The 22364-nt window shown below is 41.9% G+C and overlaps 1 protein-coding gene and 1 long non-coding RNA gene across 4 annotated transcripts in view; one reads left to right on the top strand and one right to left on the bottom strand.

Annotated features, from left to right (window-relative positions):
- Positions 1-18411, bottom strand: part of atp1a3b (ATPase Na+/K+ transporting subunit alpha 3b) — a 32143-nt gene extending 13732 nt beyond the window's left edge. For 2 of the 3 annotated variants that reach the window (XM_028979473.1, XM_028979474.1), the window contains exons 1-2: positions 18358-18411; positions 17811-17879 (exon numbers count right to left, since the gene is read on the bottom strand). In XM_028979473.1, the coding sequence (XP_028835306.1) occupies positions 17811-17879; positions 18358-18408 (120 nt within the window). In that variant the 5' untranslated portion in view covers positions 18409-18411. Of the gene's footprint in view, positions 1-5091; positions 5555-17810; positions 17880-18357 lie in introns of those variants that run through there. The other variant, XM_028979475.1, reaches the window with a different exon arrangement.
- Positions 5738-13623, top strand: LOC114789967 (uncharacterized). The gene is made up of 2 exons (XR_003749739.1): positions 5738-5785; positions 8276-13623. It is a non-coding gene; the product is annotated as an uncharacterized LOC114789967 (long non-coding RNA).
- Positions 18412-22364: the final 3953 nt, after the last annotated feature.

The following is a 22364-nucleotide window of genomic DNA, read 5'->3' as shown; positions in this document are numbered from 1 at the left end:
GCCATGTGCTGGTTGGACGCTGAGGCCTCCTTTGGCTACTGATCACTAATAATTGATGTGCTGTAACTGGACTCTCTAGTAACTTCCTGTGCTTCAGAAGAGCCGACAGCGAGAAAGCTCTTGCATGATGCTTAGTATGGGCGCCTGCTGAAACAATATTCACATGTGGAGATGAACCTGCTCACCTGCTGATCATCAGGGCTAGTTTTACCAGTCAATATGGAATTTTATGGGAAAATCGAGTCTACTTGTTGTTTTTTAGTGTTGAAAATGTCATGTAATATCTGGCCTGCCTCTGAGAAATAAAGACTAAGAAAAATATTTTTACGGTGACTTGGGAGGGAGGCAGTTGAGTTCATATAAAGGATAATTGTGTGCATAAGAGACTATCTATCTATCTATCTATCTATCTATCTATCTATCTATCTATCTATGTTTGTCTTGAAAAACATTTTTGTCAAGGCAGCTATGTAATCATTTAATCACGGCAGCTATAGGTCAAAGTTGTTCTTCCCTTATTTTGCTCCAAATAAAATGATTTTGTAGGAATTCCAAATGTTCATACATGACCATGAAATTATTTTATGCTCCACTGGATTGCAAATTAGCTTTAGGACATCTACAGTTGTCCTAAGGAAAGCGAGATGTGAGTAATGCCCTGAACATTTGCCTTCCCTTATTTGAGTTTACTGAACAGAGTGATTTAATTCAATGTGACTGAGGGAAGGTCACAGCTAGAAGGCCCTGAATCTGTTTCTCAAAGTCATGACAACTGTCATTTTAGGCTTGAATCCTGCATTGAGAGTTTAGTGAGAGTTGAGAGTTTGTGTTTTTAAGAATAAATTAGAAAATTAAATCGTCAAAAGCCACTGAATGATACATTATTTTACACCATTGCTGAATATATTTGCTTTTAATATCTAGACTGGAGGGCTTCATGCTGCTTCATAATAGAAAATGCCTGAAGACCCCCTTTATCCTCTTTGAGACTAAAAACAGAGCAGATTAAATTATTTGATTAGTGCACGGAGGGATTCATTGAGTTCATTGAGCACTGTCCAGACTCTCCCATTTTCCTCAATCAAAAAAATCTAAATGGTCCAAGAAAGCTTCTTGAAATGTGGTCTGGGAGTATTAGCCACATCACAAACAAGCAGATTTTTCTGACAACTAAATCACACAGCATATTTTTAGGCAAGAAACAAGGTCTAGTGTCCTAAATTTTCAGTGTCAGCAAAATTAAAACTAACAAATGAAAAAAAACTCAAATCCCCTCTTACCTAACCCCCACACACAAAATCTCCTCCCCCCATCCATCTGTTCATCCCTCCATTCAGTGATCAGTTCAGACTGGCAGCTGTTTAGCAGCTCTGTGTTGGCTGCATGAGAGGGGAGATGGTAAACTTGTGAAGAATTTAAATGTTTTTTTAATGCTCTGGGTGACCCTCACTGTTTCTGTGTGTACAGTCAGAAAATTCTGTTCAATATTGATTGCCTTTTTACTTTTTACTTTATTACCTGACCTATGCATCATCTCAGCCTGTGTCCTCCTGCTTGAGTGGCATCATAAATCTGTTTAATCTCTTTAACGATTGTCTGTCTTTCAGAAAAGGGGTTGCCTAAGGAGTCTCTCTTCCGGCAGGGCTATGGTTATAATGTGAATTATTGCTAATACAAGTTGGCTACGGAAAGTAGATATTTCACATGAAAGCACATGAAATCACTTATTCATAAGTGTATGTGTGTCCACTGAAAGAAAGTGAGGTTAGACCTTCTTGCCATGTTGCCATGATCTGTTTCGCTGAATTCATTTGTTGATCTTCATTCTGACATACTGCTTAGCTATACTTACTGATGATAAATATCTTTATAGTTTTCCTCCAGTTGCCTTTAACAGGATTAAAAACTTTTTTCTTTGTATGTACTAATGCCTACTGCACAAAATAATCCTATGTGTTATTTTAAATGACTTCAGATGAAATTGTTCTGAAATGTAATGCAACAGCCCATTTTATAAAAGAGAAAAACATATCAAGAAAACAGAAGAGAGAAAATTGCTGTCTGCATCTTGGAAATAACCTACATTAGTTCAGTCATGATTTGTGAATATTTAGAGGCAATCGGGTAACGAGATGCATTAAAACTTCCCATCTGCAGCTGAGCCCCTCAGCATGGGTCTGGGCAAGAGGCATTCTCGCTCTGCACCCACCTTGCTCTCATCTCATCAGGCTTCTAGTTAACAGAAGAGCATCAGATGAATAAATCATGCTGACGTCTGCAGGGAACCTGACTCTCGGCCACCCTGACCGATTCCTGTAACATTTCTGCAACGTTGGCAAACCGCCGGCACCGCTGCGCCGGAACCCAACCTCAGTGCCGGCAGTACATCGTGAGAGAACAGTTTGACCTTCAGAGGCCCAGTGAGGTCCACAGAGATCAGACAGACACGACCAGAGAGGACAGCAGAGTGCGGATAATTAAAACCCAACCTGATGTGCCTGACCAACTTTACATCAGGCACAAGGTGTACCACAGGAGTACAGTCAGTCGAACAAACCAAATACCCTGGATACATGCCATATGTATAATTGCAATACAAGACAAACTAATCATTGTCAAGATGTAACACCAGAAATTCTTACAAGATTAATATCAAATAAAGTTATCACTGGATGACCAGGATAGTGTCATGAATATTTTAATGCGTAAGGAACACTTAGACTGTGGTCTCAGGTGGCATATTGATCAGAGGGTCGATGGGGATCGATAAGTGCGAATCACTGCCCCGTAAAGGAGGTTGGACGAGTGAGGCCAGTGGCGCGCTCTCATTGGTCGCCTTCCTGATGGTGATAACACTAGTGCACCATGGTGCACTGCGCAAACTGTCACTGGGAGGGGTCAGGACAGTCACGCCGCTGCAGTTTGGCCTAATCAGTCTATTACCACAAGTCTTTACATACTGTTACAGTACATAAAGACTGTTCAGATATACTGCACATGGACAACTGCAGTCTGGCCCTCCTCATTAATCTGCCCATGTTAATGTCACCTACGTCACAACAATTCCTCCTTTGTTTTCTAAATGTAACCAATCTCTCTCTCTCTCTCTCTCTCTCTCTCTCTGTCTCTGCTCCTGTGCATCCTGCCTGGTAATCTGACCTAAGTGCCTCAGTAGAAAACTGATCCCAGGTAATCATCCAGTAATCGGATCTGCACATACACATGCTATATACCCGTCCCTCTATCATCCTCTTCAGCCCCGTTGCCCCTCCATGTTTCTCTCCCAGCTGCTCGCCAGCCGTTCTTCCATCTTCCAGTTCCTCTTTTTATTTAGACCCATTCTTACTCACTGCTCACCCCCCTTCAACAACAAAAAAAAAAGCCACGATGACTGTACTTCTTCCTATTATTTTTATCAACTCACGCACTCTCATTCATGCACACATAGTCACACGACACACATCATGTTGGTGTAGTTTATTTCATGTGCTGGGATGCTGCTGGTATAATGATGCTCCAGCGGTGACGTCAGCGTCCACCCGCGACCCCCACGCCCCCTCCTCGGCGCGCGCCTATCCCATCAGCGAGTCGGGAATTTCCACTCCGCCGGCCACGCCCCGCGCCCGACGCAGGAGCCGGGTCGTGAGAAATCCTCGCGCTTTACGCTGCGAGCGTCACTGCGTCAGAGCCGTCACGTGGCGCGTCGAGCGCTACAGCAGCCGGTTCGATTCAAGGACCGATTCAAGCGACGCTCTCCGCACGGAGGAAATACGTGACGTGACAGGCGATTTTGTATGCGTATTAGATGGTTTTTTTTAAAATATAATTTCCTTTTTTGACGCAGTGTCCACGGCGTCGGCTTGTGCCATTCGGGCGCGTCCTTGTGAAAAAGAATCACTAATCGATACTTTCCCCGCTGATCGGCTGCGTGGTTCGAACTGCGGATGTACCGGCAAACTCCGAGCAGTTTAACCGCATTGTGGGGCGGATATTGCGCAACTGGCTCACATCTGCAGTCAGAGTTACTTCATCTCCTAAAACCTCCGAAGTAATCGTGGTCCGGTTGGAATTTGCTTTTTCTACGTATGTCTGTGTGCGTCTGTCTGGAGCGTCTCCCCACGCAGGACTACCTCCGGCGCCCTGTTTGACGCAGTGTTCTGTCCGCACAGCGTGTACCCACAACTCAAAATCCCGACCTCGTCATTGTCCCTCGCACAATGCGATATTTTAATCAGCGGGCGATTAGCGGGACCGCGCTGGCAATGCCGCCGACTCCGGGGAGGAATTAGGTGCCGGGAGTCTTATTTCGGGTAACCGCATTATGACGCATGGGTAACCTGACGGGATCACAAGCATCACTTTCATCCCGGTCACACGCAGCCCACGCTGTCTGCGGCGCGGAACAAATGCGCAATGCCCGCGTCCTCGGAAGGTTATTTTACGCAAAGCCCTTCACACGAGACCCGCCGAAGACCAATCAGAATCGGGCATAACCGGGGTTATCGGCAGGGGGTGGGGGAGGGATTTAAAGGGAGGGGGGGGTGAATAATGTCCTCACAGTGTGACACGCGAACTTCATGCGAGAGAACGGACACTGCTGCACTGTCCGGGCCTCGCAGGCGACATTACGCAGAGGTGTCATTGGGGAGCTCCTGACTAGTGTCAACCGATTACGCACATCAGATCTTCAAATAAAATCATCTATTCGTTTACATCCTGTTCCGAAGTTAAAGTCTAAACATGCTTAATTCATTAAAGCACAAAACATCATAAAAGTTAAGAGCAAAAAAAAAGCTGCCCTGGTAAACCATTGCATTGAAATGGAAACCAATAGGGCCGCTGATCTGAAAAGTGCTCCACCTGTCCCAGCACTTTGTCGCAGTCTGACAGAAGGAGGTAACACAAAATCCGCATTAGAGTCAATGTCACTCTGACACTCGAGATGTCCGCGCAGAAAAAAAACCCGCATTACGCACAGTAATTGGGGCGAATGGCTACAGAAGACTATTCGTGCGGTTAAATGTGCACCTTTTTTCTCTCTCGTGAATCCCTTGCGGGAAATGGCATAAAAAAGTTAGATTCCGGTCTTACCCCCATGGTTGCGCAGTCAGTCCTTTTACGATCAGGTGATGTGGAGTTAGAAAGGCGTCTTGGTCTCGGATCTCACAGGTAAAGCGACATAGAACATAAACGACAGCTATACTAAACCTAAAACAGTTTCTACCCCCACTGACGTTTGCACTGTCGAGAGAAAAGTGGTTTTTGGTACAAAATAAGTGGTACACTCTAAAGTAAAGTGGCTTTCCGGTACAACCTTCAACGCGCGTTCTTATATTTGGTTAGAAAATAAACTTTGAAATGAAATCAGAGTGGCGGCAGCGCATCACGCAGGGATGCAGGTCTATGACAGCTCCGCTACGGCCGGCAAAAACTAAGAAGCCGCGCTGCCCCGCTGTTCTGCGAGTTTGTGTCCCTCCGCGGCGCCGCCAGCTGCCGCAGTGCTCCCTTCTCTGCTCCGCACCACTCCGCCCGTGAAAGAAGCGCCGGTATAAGGCGGCGAGGGGTGTAGCGTGTGGCCCTCATAAACCGAGCCGGCGGGGTCCCTCCCACAGACGGGCGGATTGACCAATGGTGTGTCCGAGCGTCTCCTCGGCGACGCACGCCTCAGCCAATCGGGTCGCTCGTTGCTGAAGAATCGTCCAATGAGCTGCCGTGCCCCTCCTTTTTTACTGCAGAATTCCAAGGCTGCCAGGCAGATACACCGCGAACCGCAAGCAACATTTCTGTAAAATGAACGCGTATTTTAACGTTTTGTCTGTGTATTAATTGTATGAAACCAACTTTGTGGTTGTGGCGTATGTCCGTGGCATGGCATGTTCTCCGTCATTTTCCGCACGTCGCCGTGGCCTGTGCTGAGCATGTTGTCCACCTTGAGTGTTGCCTCGGTGTAGTCCATCCTGCCCGTAAGATGGTTTTGTATATGAGAGAAAATTTAACACTGATCCATGTCTGATCTCCACTCGAATTGGATCTATTTGGTCATGTAGCTCTTGTGTGCAAAGCAGAAGCGACTGACCCCTCCTGGACTATTAGCATGCCTAGGGGCTTGGGGGTTCAGCTGCTCTGCACGCACATCTGCAAGAAGGTCTCTTGCATTGCAGGTTGAGAAAGTTGCCAGCCTACATGGTGCTGTGGTTAATAGATGAAGATGACCCCTTCCAGGCTGTTTAAAATGGTGCATGGTAAGAACCTCCAAGTTCTGTGACCCTCTTTTTTTGGATCATCAAGGATCACCGCAGGATCATTTCAGCCAAATAGATGACTGGGTGCTAGTAGCCTAGTGGCTAACACACTCGCCTATGAACCAGAAGACCCAGGTTCAAACCCCACTTACTACCATTGTGTCCCTGAGCAAGACACTTAACCCTGAGTGTCTCCAGGGGGGACTGTCCTTTTAACTACTGATTGTAAGTCACTCTGGATAAGGGCATCTGGTAAATGCCGGAAATGTAATTGTAAACATTAATAACAGTAAACATTAACCTAGCGGTTAAGGAAGTGGCTCCGTAACCAGAAGGTTGCCGGTTCGAATCTCGATCCGACAAGGTGCCACTGAGTTGCCACTGAGAAAAGCACCATCCCTACACACTGCTCCCCGGGTGCCTGGCTACCCACTGCTCACCAAGGGTGAGGGTTAAAAACAGAGGACACATCGTTGTGTCACCGCGTGCTGTGCTGTGTATAACAATTACACTTTACTTCACTTTCACTTCTTTTGTAGTTTAGCAATAACATACAACAGTTTTCTTGAGAGGGTTACGTACACTAAAGAAAGAACATATAATCGTTGTGTGATGTTGGTCATCAGTGTTTACCAAAACAGCACATATATTTTTAACATGAAATTCCTTGACAGACTCATTTTCTGCAAAAAACATCTAACATAATGACTTCACAGTTCACACCAAAAATATGAACACCACAAAAGAGTTAAATAACCAATAATAACCTGTCAACTGTGCCTGTTTCACTAACAACTATATGATGAATCCTGCTTATTATTATGATTTCCACTTTGAGGTTATTGGCGTTATCTGCTAAAACATATTCTCTGCATAAGACCTGGATGACCAAAGATTCTGAGAGAAGCATTTAAGCAATGCAGAAGCTACACACTAATCCAAGGGATTTAAAATGAAGGGAAACTGGTTTATGTGTGACTTCCTGCATTAGACCATCACTATGGATGAGAATGCACTCTGACTGTCATGCCATGACTCTTTGGTGTCACGGCCAATGTTTGCATGTTTGCTGCTCTGGAGAACCAGTTTCGTATACATATGTCGTGCACGGCCTGCTGTGAGGTCACTGGGGACGTGGCCACTGTGTATGGCAAACTGACCAGGGTAGGACACCCGTGTGGACCACCCTGGGTTGGGTTAAAGATTGTGTGGGGTGACTGCTTGCAACAGTGTCTATAGAAATGTAGTTGAATTGCATAGAGATAGAGATATTAATGTTAATGGAGATTTATGTTAATAAAATACGTATTTGCATAAACATTCTATGTCCCGTTCTCATCTCTTTACTCTGTCACTTCATTTTCCATGTGTACATTTATTTTAAGCTGATTTCACTTCAAGCCTGAGGAGAGACTCAGCAAAAACTAAATAAATATTGTTCATTCAGGCCTGATGTGACAGTTGATCTATGTGTGTTATCTGGATTGTAGCTTTTAGGAAAACGTTGAGAGGACTTACCGCATAGAGGGGCCTATTAAGCATGGGACTTACACAGCAGATGAGACTGCAAGCCTGTCGTTTTACCTGCTATATGAATCAGAAAGATACCATTTCCCCTCATTTTGCATAAAGACATTCATCTAATTAGTTTGAGGGTTGGGTTGAGATATAATATGTTGCAATTTTGGACATTACCTTTATTTTCCAACAGTATATAATGCTTCTGTACAATGCTAAATATTAAACATTATATAGTGATATTATATATGTTACATGGTGATGATTACAGGCATGTCTACATCATATGTCATGATGATTTTATGTTCTTTTATTTGCATGGCTGTGCAGCTTGTCAATGTTGTCCTTTGCAAGTGCTGCTAATAAAGTTTTTTTGTCTCCTACAAACCAAAATGGCTGCCACCATTCATGCAGTATCCTTCTTTAACCTCTGCTCTCTCTCTCTTTCTCTCTCTCTTTGTCGCTTGTCGATCTCTCTCTCTCTCTCTCTCTCTCTCTCTCTCTCAACATTGCAGTAAAGAGAGGAAGGCAAAAAAAAGGCAATTCCAGTCTCCACAGCAACAACAGTCAGGTGACCTTGTCTTCTCATCATAGTGCTGACTCAGAGAAAAGTGGGGACTGGGAACGAGGGGAACATGAAAGATGTGTGCAGCATGAGCTAATGCTTGTACTCGGTTTGTATTTATGTAATTCCTGATTTTCGTGGTTTGTCATTTTGCCTTCCTCACAGCTTTAATGGTATTATCTCTGATGGTATTCTCCTCAGATCTGGGTGCTTGATGGGATATTCTGGCTGTGGGCTTTCATGATATGGCTGATTTAAACATTTCTGACACAAACCTATCCCTTCTTGCTTTGCATTTATTTGATCTTATTTCTTGTATTATTTAATGAATGTAAGCAGAGGACACTGACCTCCCACTGAAAATAAACTCTGTTTTTTATTTATTTGTTAATATTTTACTATTTAACTGAACAGCAAGACATCATGCTGCTTTAATTTGTCTGAGACAGAATCATGTTGACTCAGCAAAATAGTTTGCAGTTTAGACAAATAATAATGTTCAAAATGGGTGAGTGAAGGTGAACCTCTCTAATCTGGTTTTATAATGATCTGACAATCACTGCTGTGATCACTATTCAGCAAGAAAGGAGATGTACAAACTCTTCACAAGAGGAGAGGAAAGGGTGATCAGAAGTGTAGACCAACTGAAACAAAAGGACGATGGAATATGTCAAAATAGAGAAGGTCAAAAGGAATGGGCAAAGGAAACAGAATGCTTTAAAAACGGAGGACTGGGAAAGGGCATCTGCATGTAAAGGTCAACAGCATGCTGTAGCACCCACAGAATGACAGGGTAGTTAAATGAGTGAAAGGATCAATTATAGTGGAGTTTAGAGCAAAACGAGGTGAGAATGTAGAGCAACCGTGTTTGACTGTTCTGGGGAAGGAAGAGGAAAGGAAATAAAGCAGAGGAATAATTAAAATCAATGAGGGATGAAGGAAGGGTGTAAGTAACATTGGTGAAGAGTCATGGGAGGGTATAAGAGTCAGATGGCCATGAGAGAGACAAAATAGGCACACACTCATGCACACACATGACATTATAACATACTGCCTCTTATGTTATTATTGTAATTAAGATCACCATGCAGCTCCGTTGTTATTCCGCTGCATGTAATTTTCTCCTGAACTGTTAGCAGTTGAGTGTTTTAGTGATCATCACTGCACACTGCTGAAAGCATGTGTGGCAAATGTAGGGAAAGTTGCAGTTTAGCCAGTTGTAACAGAACTGAATTGGAAAATCCCCCAAACCCCCTTGAAAGGGTCCGCTGGCAGAACCAAACTTGTTTTCTTAGTTTTTGATCCACTGTTTTATTTACTCCTTTTATTCAAGTAATTCCAGGTAGTCAGTGGTTCAGGCTGGGGAGTTGTCCATGGTACTGACGTCCAGAGCTTCAGTGGATTAATGTTTAAAGTGTGATATTATGGTCCCTAAGTGGATAAAATATATTTAAAAGACTAGTTAGTCTTTTTCACAGCCAAGTCGGACTTAAAACAGATGTTGCTCTGTTCCCAGAATGAACACAAAGCCTTAAAGGGTATTTAAAAACCAGAGATGTGAGGGTAAAAAGATGACATCACATTCCAGGCCCTACTGTAAGTGACATAGCAGATGAAATCCTGCAGATTCTGCAAAACATCCCAACTGCAGACAGGATTATTCTTCATTTTTAGTCCATCCAGACAGTAAAGTGTGGCTCTATTCACCAGCTGGAGCAGTCCCTTCAGGAATTTCTATAGATTTTGAGTTTACAAAACTAAGAGCCCTGATAAGGCCTAACTTGTCAGAAAAAAAGAACATGCTCGGAAATTGTTAAGTGCTAGACGAAAATTTTTTTATTTTTTATTTTGTGCAGTTTGTGTGCATGTGCATGTGTAAGTATTAGATTCATCTGAAATTCTTTTTGAATAAGGGGGTTTTCAACTGCTTCTTAAACATATGAAAGTGTTTGGTTCAGTATTAATGACAAATCTATAATCAATAAACCTATTTCAATTCTGACAGTAACATACCCTTATAGTATATTTGGGCCAACAGTAGCTCTGAAATTAGAAAATTGACCTGTGAGTGATATGGCTTAATGAGAATCTCTTTTATATCTCTATGCTCCCCAGCTAACCAGAAATAGGTTGGCCTCTCTGGCCCAGATCCTATTTATGAAGTTTTGTGTGGATCAACCACAACATGACAGCCACCCACTGTTGTGTAGGTCCACCCTAACTGTGACTGATCAGTCATGGCATTGACAGAGGAGCTATTCACCATGGACTTAATGCAGACAAAATACCCTCACTGACCACTTTATTTGGTACAAATGTTTGTGTATGAAAGTTCAAACCAGGCCATCTGGCACAAACAACCATGTCACATTCAAAGTCACATAAATGTACATTTACATTTATGGCATTTATCAAGACAAGCTTATCCAGAGTGACCTACAATCAGTAGGGACAGGAGCAACTCAAGGTTAAGTGTCTTGCTCAAGGACACAATGGTAGTAAGTGGAGTTTGAACCTGTGTTTTTATGGTCTTCTGGTTCATTAGGCTACTGCCACCCACCAGTAAACTGGTAATTTATCATCCCTTCCATTAGAGCAATCCTGCATTTGACAGGGAGGGGACAGACTATTACGCCTTCTTTATGTGTTTGTATGCACCATTCCATTCCCTTTTGAAATATTAAAGATTTTAAAGATTTTAATAATAGCATCAGCCTCTGGAGCGATGGCTGAGAGAATTCAAATATGTGACCACATGTATGATATAAAGTACAAGACAAAGCTAAACCACTGGATATTTCACTGGATATGTTTTTAAAGTAAATAAACCTATTTTAGTTTCTTTTTCATTTGTTCATCTAAAGAAGTACAAAAACTCTTAAACCTGAATTTCAGGTTGAGCTGTCAATCTGTAGATAAGAGTTGCTTGCAAGGGTACATTTTCAAAATTAATTTGTTATAATGTGTAATGTGTGTGAGTGATGTTATGATTCCAACTCTCTGATCCCTTAGGATTATGTGATTATGATAGCATCATCACAGCTTGAGGCCATTTCATGCACTGGTAGGTCACAGAACTCCTGATGTGTCTTTTCTGCAGATGTGTTTCTGATGTGAATTTTTGTTGCTCCAGATTATAAAAGATCATTAATTTGACCAAATTATCACTTATGTTCTTCCTGAAAAACAAGTAATCTTTCACTATAAGGATGAAGTCCTAGCTTTTATTAAAGAGGTCCTTCACCTTGAACATGCATGTATCATGAACTCTTCATTGTAAAAGATGCCTCTGTTTGAATATAGCATTGGCTTGAGTAATTTAAATGTGTCTGTCTAAGTGCCTCATCCCATTGTGTGGTATGGTGCATGTGTAAAATATGATGTTGAGCGGCAGTGAGTCAGGGAGGAAGCCATGTGCATGCTGGCATGCTGTCGCTTTAAGAGCTAACGGGCCAGTCATACTGTAGATGCTGAAACAAGCCTGTCCTTGGGAACGACCTTGCAGGGGAACTGCGAGCAGAGAGAGAGGGTAAAGGGAGAAGTGAGACGGAGAGAGAATCACTCCGCTCTTTGCTCTGTTTAAAGGGCATCACACTGAAAATGTTAACAGGAAATCTGCAAGGACAAAGAAGGAACAGCCCTAACTACAGGTATTACTGTAAAATGAAAGAAAGAAAATATGAAGAAAGGCAAAAAATGGCACATACAGTAAGAGTGTGAGAGGACAGAGAGTTCATTGTGTTCACAGGGAGACAGAGACAATCTGACGTCACCCCCCTCCAGATTAAATTGACTACTCTTGGATTGCATAAGACATTCACTTCACAGAGGGCCAAGGGGGCAGGGACAAGAACAGACATCAAATTGGTTTAGGAAAATCACATATCACACTTCATTCATGGCATTATTTGCAATTACAAAATTAACGCAAATTCAAATATTCAGTGTTATTTGCGTGGAAAATGAAGCGACAGCTTTGCTTATTTAGTCTGAACTGGTATGTGAGAACTAAATAGGTTGTCTGCAGGGATTGAAATATGCTTTAGTATCCGCTTTACTTGCATACTGTTCTTTAAATTTCTGGCACAAAGTGAGCTTGTGCTAGCTCTGACTTTCACATGTACATATAACACTCTCTGTCTCCTTAGTTCCCCCAATGTCTCAGGTTTTCTCTCTATGTCTCTGTAATGCTGCTAGTTTTGTTCTCTGTTTTGTCTATGTCAGCGCTCACAGCATCTCTCTTGGGTTTAATCCCCCCCTCCTGTCTCTGGTATGTTAGCACTAGTACTGATGCGGATGGTAGATTTGGAGAGCTGGTGACCCCATTCTGTTCCTTGTGACAAAGTGGAAGTGGGTTCCAGCTGTGCTGCTGAGGCCTGTGCCCATTGAGTCAGGCTGACAAACGGCTGTCTGCAGTCTGCTGCCTCAGCAGAGCTGATCCGACTCTGCTGCTGCAGGACGTGAGGGCCTGGCGCTCCTGTCTGCACTCAAACGTGCATATATAACTCACACAGCCTGCATCACAATATCCTTGTTTCTTTTATTCATTTCTATATTTAGTAGCCATAAATGGACAGTCTGTCTAAGTCATATTAAATGGCCTGGGATATATAAAGGGCTGGAATGCACATGATGATGTGAAATATGATGATCTGATATGGTGGTTCATATCCTGAACAGATGCGCAAGAATAGAGCTCATCATATGCAGAAAATGCCTATATCACCTCGCATGAACAACTGTCTGACATGCAGAGAACTGAGTTGCCCTTGACTGCAGTTCATCCAGTTCAGAATGTGTGTTATATGTTGCATTTTAAGAGTATGAATATCTGTGAATATACACATATATGTGAGTCAGTGTGTAGGAGTGTGAGTGTGTGTCAGTGTGCCTCTGTGGTTTCCAAGGTCCTTGTTCTGCTGATACCCTGTTTAATAAAGTAAACATTGTGGCCTTCTAAACAGATGTATGAATCACAATTACAAAAAAAGATACAAGCTAGAAAAGATACAAAAAGACACAAAATACATGCTGTTCCTTAAACAGAGGATATGTGCGTCCACAAAATTACTTGCTGTTTTTGTAAACAACAATCCTGTCTGTCTATTACAGTTGTTTGTAACGTTCTGCTGTCTGTTACCAATTTCTTATCGATTACTTATCTTTACTTCAGACATTTTTCCACTGAGCAAGGACAGAATTCAGATGGGTGCAGGTCACCTTAACCAACACTCTCACATGATTAAAATGAAAGAACAAAACACCCTTTTGTTTGTAATAAAACTGTTTTTTTCTCTATCTGTCTTATTTCTTCTCTGCTTCACCGTTTTCTCCTGACTTTGCTCTCCTCCATTGCAGCCTATGAGTAAGGAGCCATGATGAAAGAGAGAAGCTATATTTAGCAACAGGACGTCAATCCCCCTCCTTCCTTTCTTTTACTGGCATTGCTATTTGTGTCTCACACACGCACATGCACACGCATGCACACACACAGATTCTCTTTACTGGGAAGGAGAGATGAAGGAGGTTATGAAGTGTGTGTGTGTGGGGTGGGGGGTGGGGGGGTGTTGCTAAGCAACACTCTGTCCCTGCCTCCTGGGTGGGTCATGTGACAGGGGTGACCCCCCCTGGCAGTCATCTCCCTAGTGAATTTACTGCACCTCGGCATCATGGCCTCAGTGCTGACAAGGTTAAACACAAACTCAAGGTTACATGCCATTTCTTCATACAAAAATTCGAAATACACTGATATTCTAATACACTGCCAAATGTACACATGCATTAAAGATTTTTTGCATTAAGTTTTTTTTTTTTTACTCATCACATCTCATTGATTATGCTTATTAAAATAAGCATAATCTGAAATAATGATTCATGAAATAATGATTTATGTTGTCAGAGGCAGACAAAAATACACACACACACATACATTCCATGAGTCTGCATTCAGCAGTGCTGAGCAGAGCTGCAGTGCAGCAGGATGAGAACCAATGCCTAGTGATTGACACCAGTTTTGGACATTAATATTTTCTGCTTCCACGTTCAGCCCACCTCTAATGTGCAGCAGCCAAATCAGAAAGCTCAGCTACACCGCAGGCAGGCCAGCATTCCATGCACTTGTGATGTCAGCAGTGCCAGCAGATAGACCTGAAGGAATTTATGATTCTACAGTCCTCATCTTTAAAATGACACGTGAACAATAATCTCTAACATGCACAGATGCTGATTACTTCACAATGAAAACATTTTCATTTCTATATTTGATTTAATGAAAGTACAGGAGGCACAGAGGAGATTACTGTCTGGCTGAGCAGGTTATGCATCATCACTGGCTTTATCTGCTTTTAGTAATGGGCACATCTGGACCTGTGACCTCCATGCTGACATAATCAGTCCTCTGCTTCCAAGAAGCTGGAGTTCAACTGCAAGCGACTCCATTGATCCAAACAGCCAGCTTCAAATGAGATAAATGGTTAAAAATAAGTGAGGAGGTGCGTCTTTATGAGTCTCACAGAAAAGTAAGCTGGAATTTAGGATCAGTGTCCTGCTGAGGCTGCAGGTGAATAATGACAGATGACAGAAGACATTTAAAAAAGTGGTTGGGTTGAAATGGGTATGAATAATAGGCACTCATCAATTTTTACATGCAAGCCTCTGTGAGTTTTGATGAATTAATATGTACCACTTATCAGTTCCTCAATTTTCTAAGATCACATCTGATGAAATCATTCAGATTATATCCACAGGCAACCCAACCACCTGTCCACTAGATCCAATACCTTCTGCAATGTGTCAAACTATCTCCCCTGACCTCATCCCTTTCATTTCTTATATCATAAACAGCTCAATCTCATCTGGCCATGTACCATCCGCCTTCAAAACAGCCAGGGTTCTTCCAATCCTAAAGAAACCCACTGCTGATCCTACAGACATTAACAATTACAGACCAGTTTCCCTCCTCTCATTTCTATCCAAAATCTTTGAGCGCTGTGTCTACAACCAGCTATCACTCCATTTATCACAGAACAACCTCCTGGATCCTAACCAGTCTGGCTTCAGAACAGCTCATTCAGCCAGATTGGCAAAACTGTCATCAGTTCTTATTCTCCTCAACCTCTCTGCTGCATTTGACACCGTTAACCACAAGACTCTCTTGTCAATCCTGAAGAGGCTTGGAATTCGGGGCAGTGGTTTGCTTCCTACCTTGATGAGCGATCTTACCAAGTGACTTGGAAAGGATCCACCTCTACCTCACGTAGACTCTCCACTGGTGTCCCTCAAGGCTCGGTGCTAGGTCCTCTCCTTTTCTCCCTCTACACGAGATCACTTGGTGAGGTCATTTCCTCACATGGATTATCCTACCACTGCTATGCTGACGACACACAACTCCTCTTCTCCTTTCCTCCCTCTGATCTTCATGCTGCTTCCAAAATCTCTGCATGTCTAACCGACATCTCGTCTTGGATGGCAGCCCATCACCTCCAACTCAATCCCACCAAAACTGAACTAATATTCATTTCACCACATCAGGATCTTGCTATTTACCTAGACAACTCGCAGCTCTCTCCTTCTGCAACAGCCCGCAACCTTGGCGTAACAATAGACAACCAACTCTCCTTCTCAACTCACATCAGCAATCTTTCCCGCTCATGTAGATTCCTTCTCTACAATATCAGACGAATCCGCCCTTATCTGTCAACCCAGGCCACCCAACTACTGGTTCAGTCCTTAGTAATCTCACGACTGGACTACTGTAACTCCCTTTTAGCTGGTCTACCACTATGCACCATCCGACCTCTACAACTACTACAAAATGCAGCAGCACGACTGATCTTCAACCTTCCCAAATTCTCCCACACCGCCCCTCTGCTACGCTCCCTCCACTGGTCCCAGTAGCTGCACGCATCAGATTCAAAATACTGATGCTGGCCTACAAAGCCAAGCAGCACCATCCTACCTCACAGCCCTTATTACACCTCGCACTGCACCTCGTTTACTCCGAGCCTCCAGTACTGCTCGCCTGGTCCCTCCATCTCTGAAGGTCAAAGGAAAACATTCATCGAGACTCTTCTCTGTCTTGGCCCCTCGGTGGTGGAATGAACTTCCCCTCGAGGTCAGAACAGCTCAGTCACTGAGCACCTTCAAACGACAGCTCAAGACCTTCCTCTTTAAAGAATATTTAGATTAAATTGTAATTTTCTTGTTGTCGAACTTTGTGTACAGAATCTACAACAGAGTGAATTAAATAGATGTATTCATAGTTGGGGTCCTAGTGAACTGGAATTGATCTCTTCATCGATGGTAACTTGAAAGCACGTTGTAAGTCGCTCTGGATAAGGGCGTCTGCCAAATGCCATAAATGTAAATGTAAATGTAAATGTAAATTTGTATTATTTGCCAAACTTATTTTTTGGTCAAGTCCAACCCATTTCAGCTAGTCAGAGCTGATTTGATGTGACCCTTTGCACACATCATGTTAAATACAGAAGCATAGGACAATTGTATTCTTAATATCAACTATTTGATTTTCGCTCTCATCTACTTTCAAACTCAGCATTGAGGATATTAAAAATAATAACAACATTACACATCAGCTGAAAATATAATAATAATAATCTTGCAGCCTCCATCTACCACCAGTGGTACACAACACAGTTTGAGAAGCAAGGTTTTAGATTGTTTAACTATCATGTATGCATTATTTTAGACCCCACAGGATGAAGTGCTGAAATTTCTTGCTTTTTAAATGATATAAAGTGAGGCAAAAATGTCTCAGATCTGAAACTTCAGTGATATCATAAACAAGCATTGCAAGGTCTTGGGAATATTGTTGATATGTGCGCTGTAGCAGGATGCTTTTAAATTAGCAGTCAGGAAAACATATATAAAAATCTCCATGGCACTGAGAACCAGCCAATAAAAAGATTCTACCAGGACAATGACTCAGAGCACTGAGGAAACAGTACACTAGAGAAGATTAAAGCCAAAGCGTCTAATTAATTAATTAATTAATTAATTAATTTTGTGAAGAGAAGGTTGGTGTAAGCTTTCTTTTAATCAATAGAGTGAAACCCTTTAAGGACTTGTGACATATTGTGTTCCATTTCCATTTTTAATCAAATTTAATCAAATCAAGTTTTATGCTGTTTGCACAAAAATTCAGTCTACAACCAAAGAGCTGTCAATACTCCCCACACACACTCCAGTGTGTCCTAATATAACTCCACTATCACCACTGTGTGTGTTTCATCACCCCTTCTGTCTTCTGTCCTCTGTCACTTCCCTGTATCTCCCTGTCCTTTATTTATCTCTAGAATGGCATGGGAGCCTTCATTCTGGCCTTCTGCTGTCTCCCTCCCTTTTTTGTCAGCCAGTGTCACCAATTATTGGTCATGTTAACATAATCTTAACCAGTTCTCTCTCAAAATTTCATCCTCTTTTTTTCATCCTCTCAACCCTAAGGTTAAGGCTGGAGGCCCACTCACCATGCTGCTGGTGGCTCGTCCACATTCCTCTCTTCTGCCCTCTTCCCCTCTCACACAACTCTTTCTGGCCTTTCTGGGTCAAAGGGTCAAAAGGAGCAAAAGTGAGAAAAAGTTTTTTCACTATGGATGGCATCAGGGACTCCAGAGATAAAATGAATGACTCTTTGCATTTAGATTTCACACAGACACACACAAGCAGACATAGTGGCATGATCCTTTTATAGACTGTATGTGTGAGAATGAGAGCTGTAGCACTCGTTGAGAGAAAATGGTTAATCAGATCAGTTAGTAGCAGGTGGAAAAGGAGAGAAAGAGAGGGAGGAAGCCAGAGAAGTGCATTAAGTATTGCTGACATAAGCTGATTAAGCAGGCCTGGACTTTTGATGAACCTAACTAAACCTTAATGAAACTATATTAATTTTTACCATCCTGTAAATCTCGTAATTTAAGGTACATTTTTATCGCAATGTAATTGTAACAAACATACATTTTTATTTTGAGAAAAAAATTATTGCAAATGCTACCTTCAGACTAGCAATTTACTCACCAGCCAAGATAATACTGCACATGCAAACATACTCATCATAGTCAGACACATGGTGGTGGTGAAGGGTCACAAGCCCCTCATTAGGCTGCAGACAGCCTTGAGAACCCTTATAGAGAGGAAGAGCCTATACTGGCAGTCAATAGAGAGTCAACTGCACCTTTACCTCCGCTGCCTCCACTTTATCTGCTCTTTCCCCTCCTCCAACCCCATCCTGCCCTCCATCCTTCTTTTCTCTATTTATAGGCAGATTAGATGTACCGAGAGGTTGAAAGCTCTTCTGGGCAGTTTAGCAGGTCCTCAGTAGTTAACTGGGTATAGTCTTGCCACCAGCTCCCAACAGATGCCTGGTAACATTTCACTGTACAAAATCATAGTAAATCAATCCTATCCAATTCAACAGGAAAAGCATTTAAAAAACAAACTTTAATATTTTTATAAATACAAAGCAACCACCACTGGTCCCAGTTGTTAATGCACTATAATGTTTTTTTTTTAACTTAATACTATGTTTTTCATAGTGAGACTAAAACCTTTTTTTTTTTTTTCATCAAAAGTTATGCCACAATATAAATGCATTCTTGTCTTGTGTGTAAGAGGGCCCTCTTGTGGGACATGGCTTATATTGCAGTCTAATTCACTTTCAAAACGACATAGGAACTCTAAAATGTTCTTTTTTGTTCTTGTGTACAGGATATAAAAAATAAGATAAATTACATTTCCATTTTAAATAACACTGATCAAGGGCTGAAAGTTAGTGACACCTACATCCCTGTGATACACCCTGTGCACAAAGGCACCTTCCATGATGCAAGTGTCTTTTGTGTGACTGAGCAACAGAACCTGGTCTGATGTAGTTGTGCAGTATATCAAACTTTGGAAACTCATTCTCTTGGAAGTTCATTCTCAATTATTCTTGGGGTATTGAGCAACTTTCATTTAAATATTTACACGTATATACACATATAACACAAATCAACATAAGCTGGAACCAAAGCTGCATTAGCAATTTGTACTTCCACAAATACACTTTTACACAATGTAATATCAAAGGTAACAGATGTAGTCTAAATTAATGTCTTTAAAATTGTATTTGATGTTGGCTAACATTTTTTTGCAGGAAAAAACAGAACACCGTTGGTCTCATCAAAAATACAGTTTTTTTCTTTTTAAAAAGGAATTCATTTTGCAACCCTTCACCATTGTCCAATGTCTTCTTGGCAATGTCACCGTCCTGTCTTCACTGTGTTGAACAAGGTCACAGGTTCGAACCCCACTTACTACCACTTACAGACGCTTAACCCTGAGGGTCTCCAGGGGGACTGTCCATGTAGCTACTGTCCCTGTAACTAACACTCTGAGGGTGTCTCCTAAATGGCACAATATAAATGCAAATTTTTCAGCATTGTGACCCCTTTAATTCTAGCTCTAGGTGAACCTTTTGTCGTAGTAAATGTTTGGAAAATCCTGCTGCGGAATCACAAAAACCTGGTCCGTTTATGTTTTTTAGAGTCACTTTAAATGGCAAGAGCCGCATGGTGGTGGTACAGCAGTTAGTGATGTGGCCTTACTCCTCCACGGTGGTGAGTTTGTATCCTGGCTAGGACATTGTCTGTGAAGAGTTTAAAAGCTCTCCCTGTGTTGCCACAAGATTCCACCAGGCTCTCTAAATTGACCGTAGGTGAGAGTGTGTGTGTGTGTGTGTGTGTGTGTGTGTGCATGCATGGTGTGTATGTGCACCCTATGGAGGGCTGGCGCCCTGCCCCGTGTGAGTCCCGACCCTGTGCCCAGTGTCCTGGGACGGGCTTTGGCAGCCACAACCTCCAGACGTCTGGCAAGCGATACAGGACAGGACTTCACACGCACATCCCAATTCAGGAACAGTTTCTACCCCACCTCCATCGAACTGCTGAATTCCCAGCACTCACTCACCTCCTAGTTAACATCAGGACTCACTGGACTTCTGCGCAAAGGTTTTACCGCTGATTTGTAAGTCGCTTTGGATAAAAGCATCTGCAAAGTAAAGTCATCAGTTGCAAAATAAAAGGGAGCAGGGAATAGCCTCAGTAAAACACAATGCAGCAACATTGGCAGAAAAATGACTCAAACATCTCCGGTTTTAGGAAACCTTGTGCTATGGTTAAACTCATCCAATTTTATTCACCAATAGGTTGTGATCGCCAACGGTCAAAGGTAAACAAAAAGTAAAGCACAGCAATTAACTTGAACTTGACAGTAAAGGGTTTAAAAATCTCTATATGCAGACGTAGCAAGTTTCTCTGGACAAATAAAGGATGTGAACAAGGAATTTTTATTATAACAGCGAATGCAAAAAGCACTTGAGCAGCACAGGTTCCTCACAAGATGGCACCACCTCCCAAAATGCAGCTCAACCATGACACACAGTCATGTTCTATACAGTGTATACAGTACTTTGCTGGGGGTTGTAATATTTTGTATACTTCCCCAGATTCATTATAGTTATGGATTGCAACATGGCTTTAAATGTACAGTGCTGAAATATATTTATTTATGGTTTCCCAAAAACAAGCATTTGATTAAATCCATGCACAAAAATCAAATGAACTGTCAGTAACAGGAAAACAAACAAATCTCTTCAGCCGTAGTATAAACCAGTTGTCTTGAGTCACCACTGAGAAGTTGAAAGCAGCAGTGTTTTGTTCAGTTTTCTGATATAATGGCTTTTGAGACACGGTGAGTTTCTATTCAAGATCACTAAAATTTGTTTGTCTTTTCAAACCACAAATTTCCCCTTGCATAAATTGTTAAAAGGTATGTAGAATGCATTTATGCATAGGGGTTGTAGTAGCCTAGTGGGTAACATACTCGCCTATGAACCAGAAGACCCAGGTTCAAATCCCGCTTACTACCATTGTATCCCTGACACTAAACCCTGAATGTCTCCAGGGGGACTGTCCCTGTAACTACTGATTGTAAGTCACTCTGGATTAGGGCATCTGATAAATGCTGTAAATGTAAATGTAAATCTTTCCATGTTCCACCAAACCTCATTGAGGATGAGGAAAGATGTCGTCCCCCCTGAAATAAAACAATCAGAGCCACCCCCTACTAAAACGAATAACCCCCGTTCCGTCCCTTGTGCTATTCTGTCAATGGCTGCATAAGTAAAATACAGTGAGCATGCCAATTTTTAAAAAAAAAAATTTATTTACCTCAGTAAGCAGCAAAGCAGGTGATGCAAATGCTAAGAGCGCCGTCCATCCAGGTTTGTTTAAACTATTAATGCATCTTAATTTGAAAAGAACAAGACCACATGAATTTACCTGCTTAGAAAAGCCTATTAAGTAGTAATAATAAGTAGTAGTAATAATTCCTCCTTCTTACTCCATTACGGCAAGCCAGCATGACCAGCAATCAGCAGGTGTAGGATACAATTACAGCGCAGCACACACACCAGTATTTTAGTACAAATTCGACACCTGACTGGTTCTCTGTGTAATATATGACTATATATCCTCACCTTCCTAAAATATTGGCAAAAAATATTGCCTAAATCATGTTTTCATGATGCTGACCACCTGTGGTAAAATCGCCTGCACCCTCAGTTGATAAATTTTGATAAATTAAATCACTTGACTTTGTGCCTTTGAAAGCAATATACATTAGCATTTTGTGCTTCTGAAAAACTTTCAACATGATTGTTAAATTCTGATTGTTCAGGAAAGACTCCATGGTGGGTTCCTGGCTTCTATTGCTGCTGTTTATTTTAATAAAAGCAATAAAACACAATTTAAGCTGCCAAGTTTACTTTGGTTATTTTATTCTTTCAATTGAGAAAGTATTCTTGGTTGAAAGTATTCTGGTTGACCTTTGTATTTTTTTATTAAATGCTACTTTATTATTTTGCACTTATTTCATGTGAGGGGTGTACTCACTTTTGTGAGATACTACTGTGAAAGTGAAGTGATTGTCATTGTGTCTCACAGCACAGCACACGGTGACACAATGAAATGTGTCCTCTGCTTTTA

This window comes from Denticeps clupeoides, chromosome 5 (genome assembly GCF_900700375.1).
Source record: "Denticeps clupeoides chromosome 5, fDenClu1.1, whole genome shotgun sequence".
NCBI lineage: Eukaryota > Metazoa > Chordata > Actinopteri > Clupeiformes > Denticipitidae > Denticeps > Denticeps clupeoides.
This window is presented reverse-complemented; position numbering and strand designations above follow the sequence as displayed.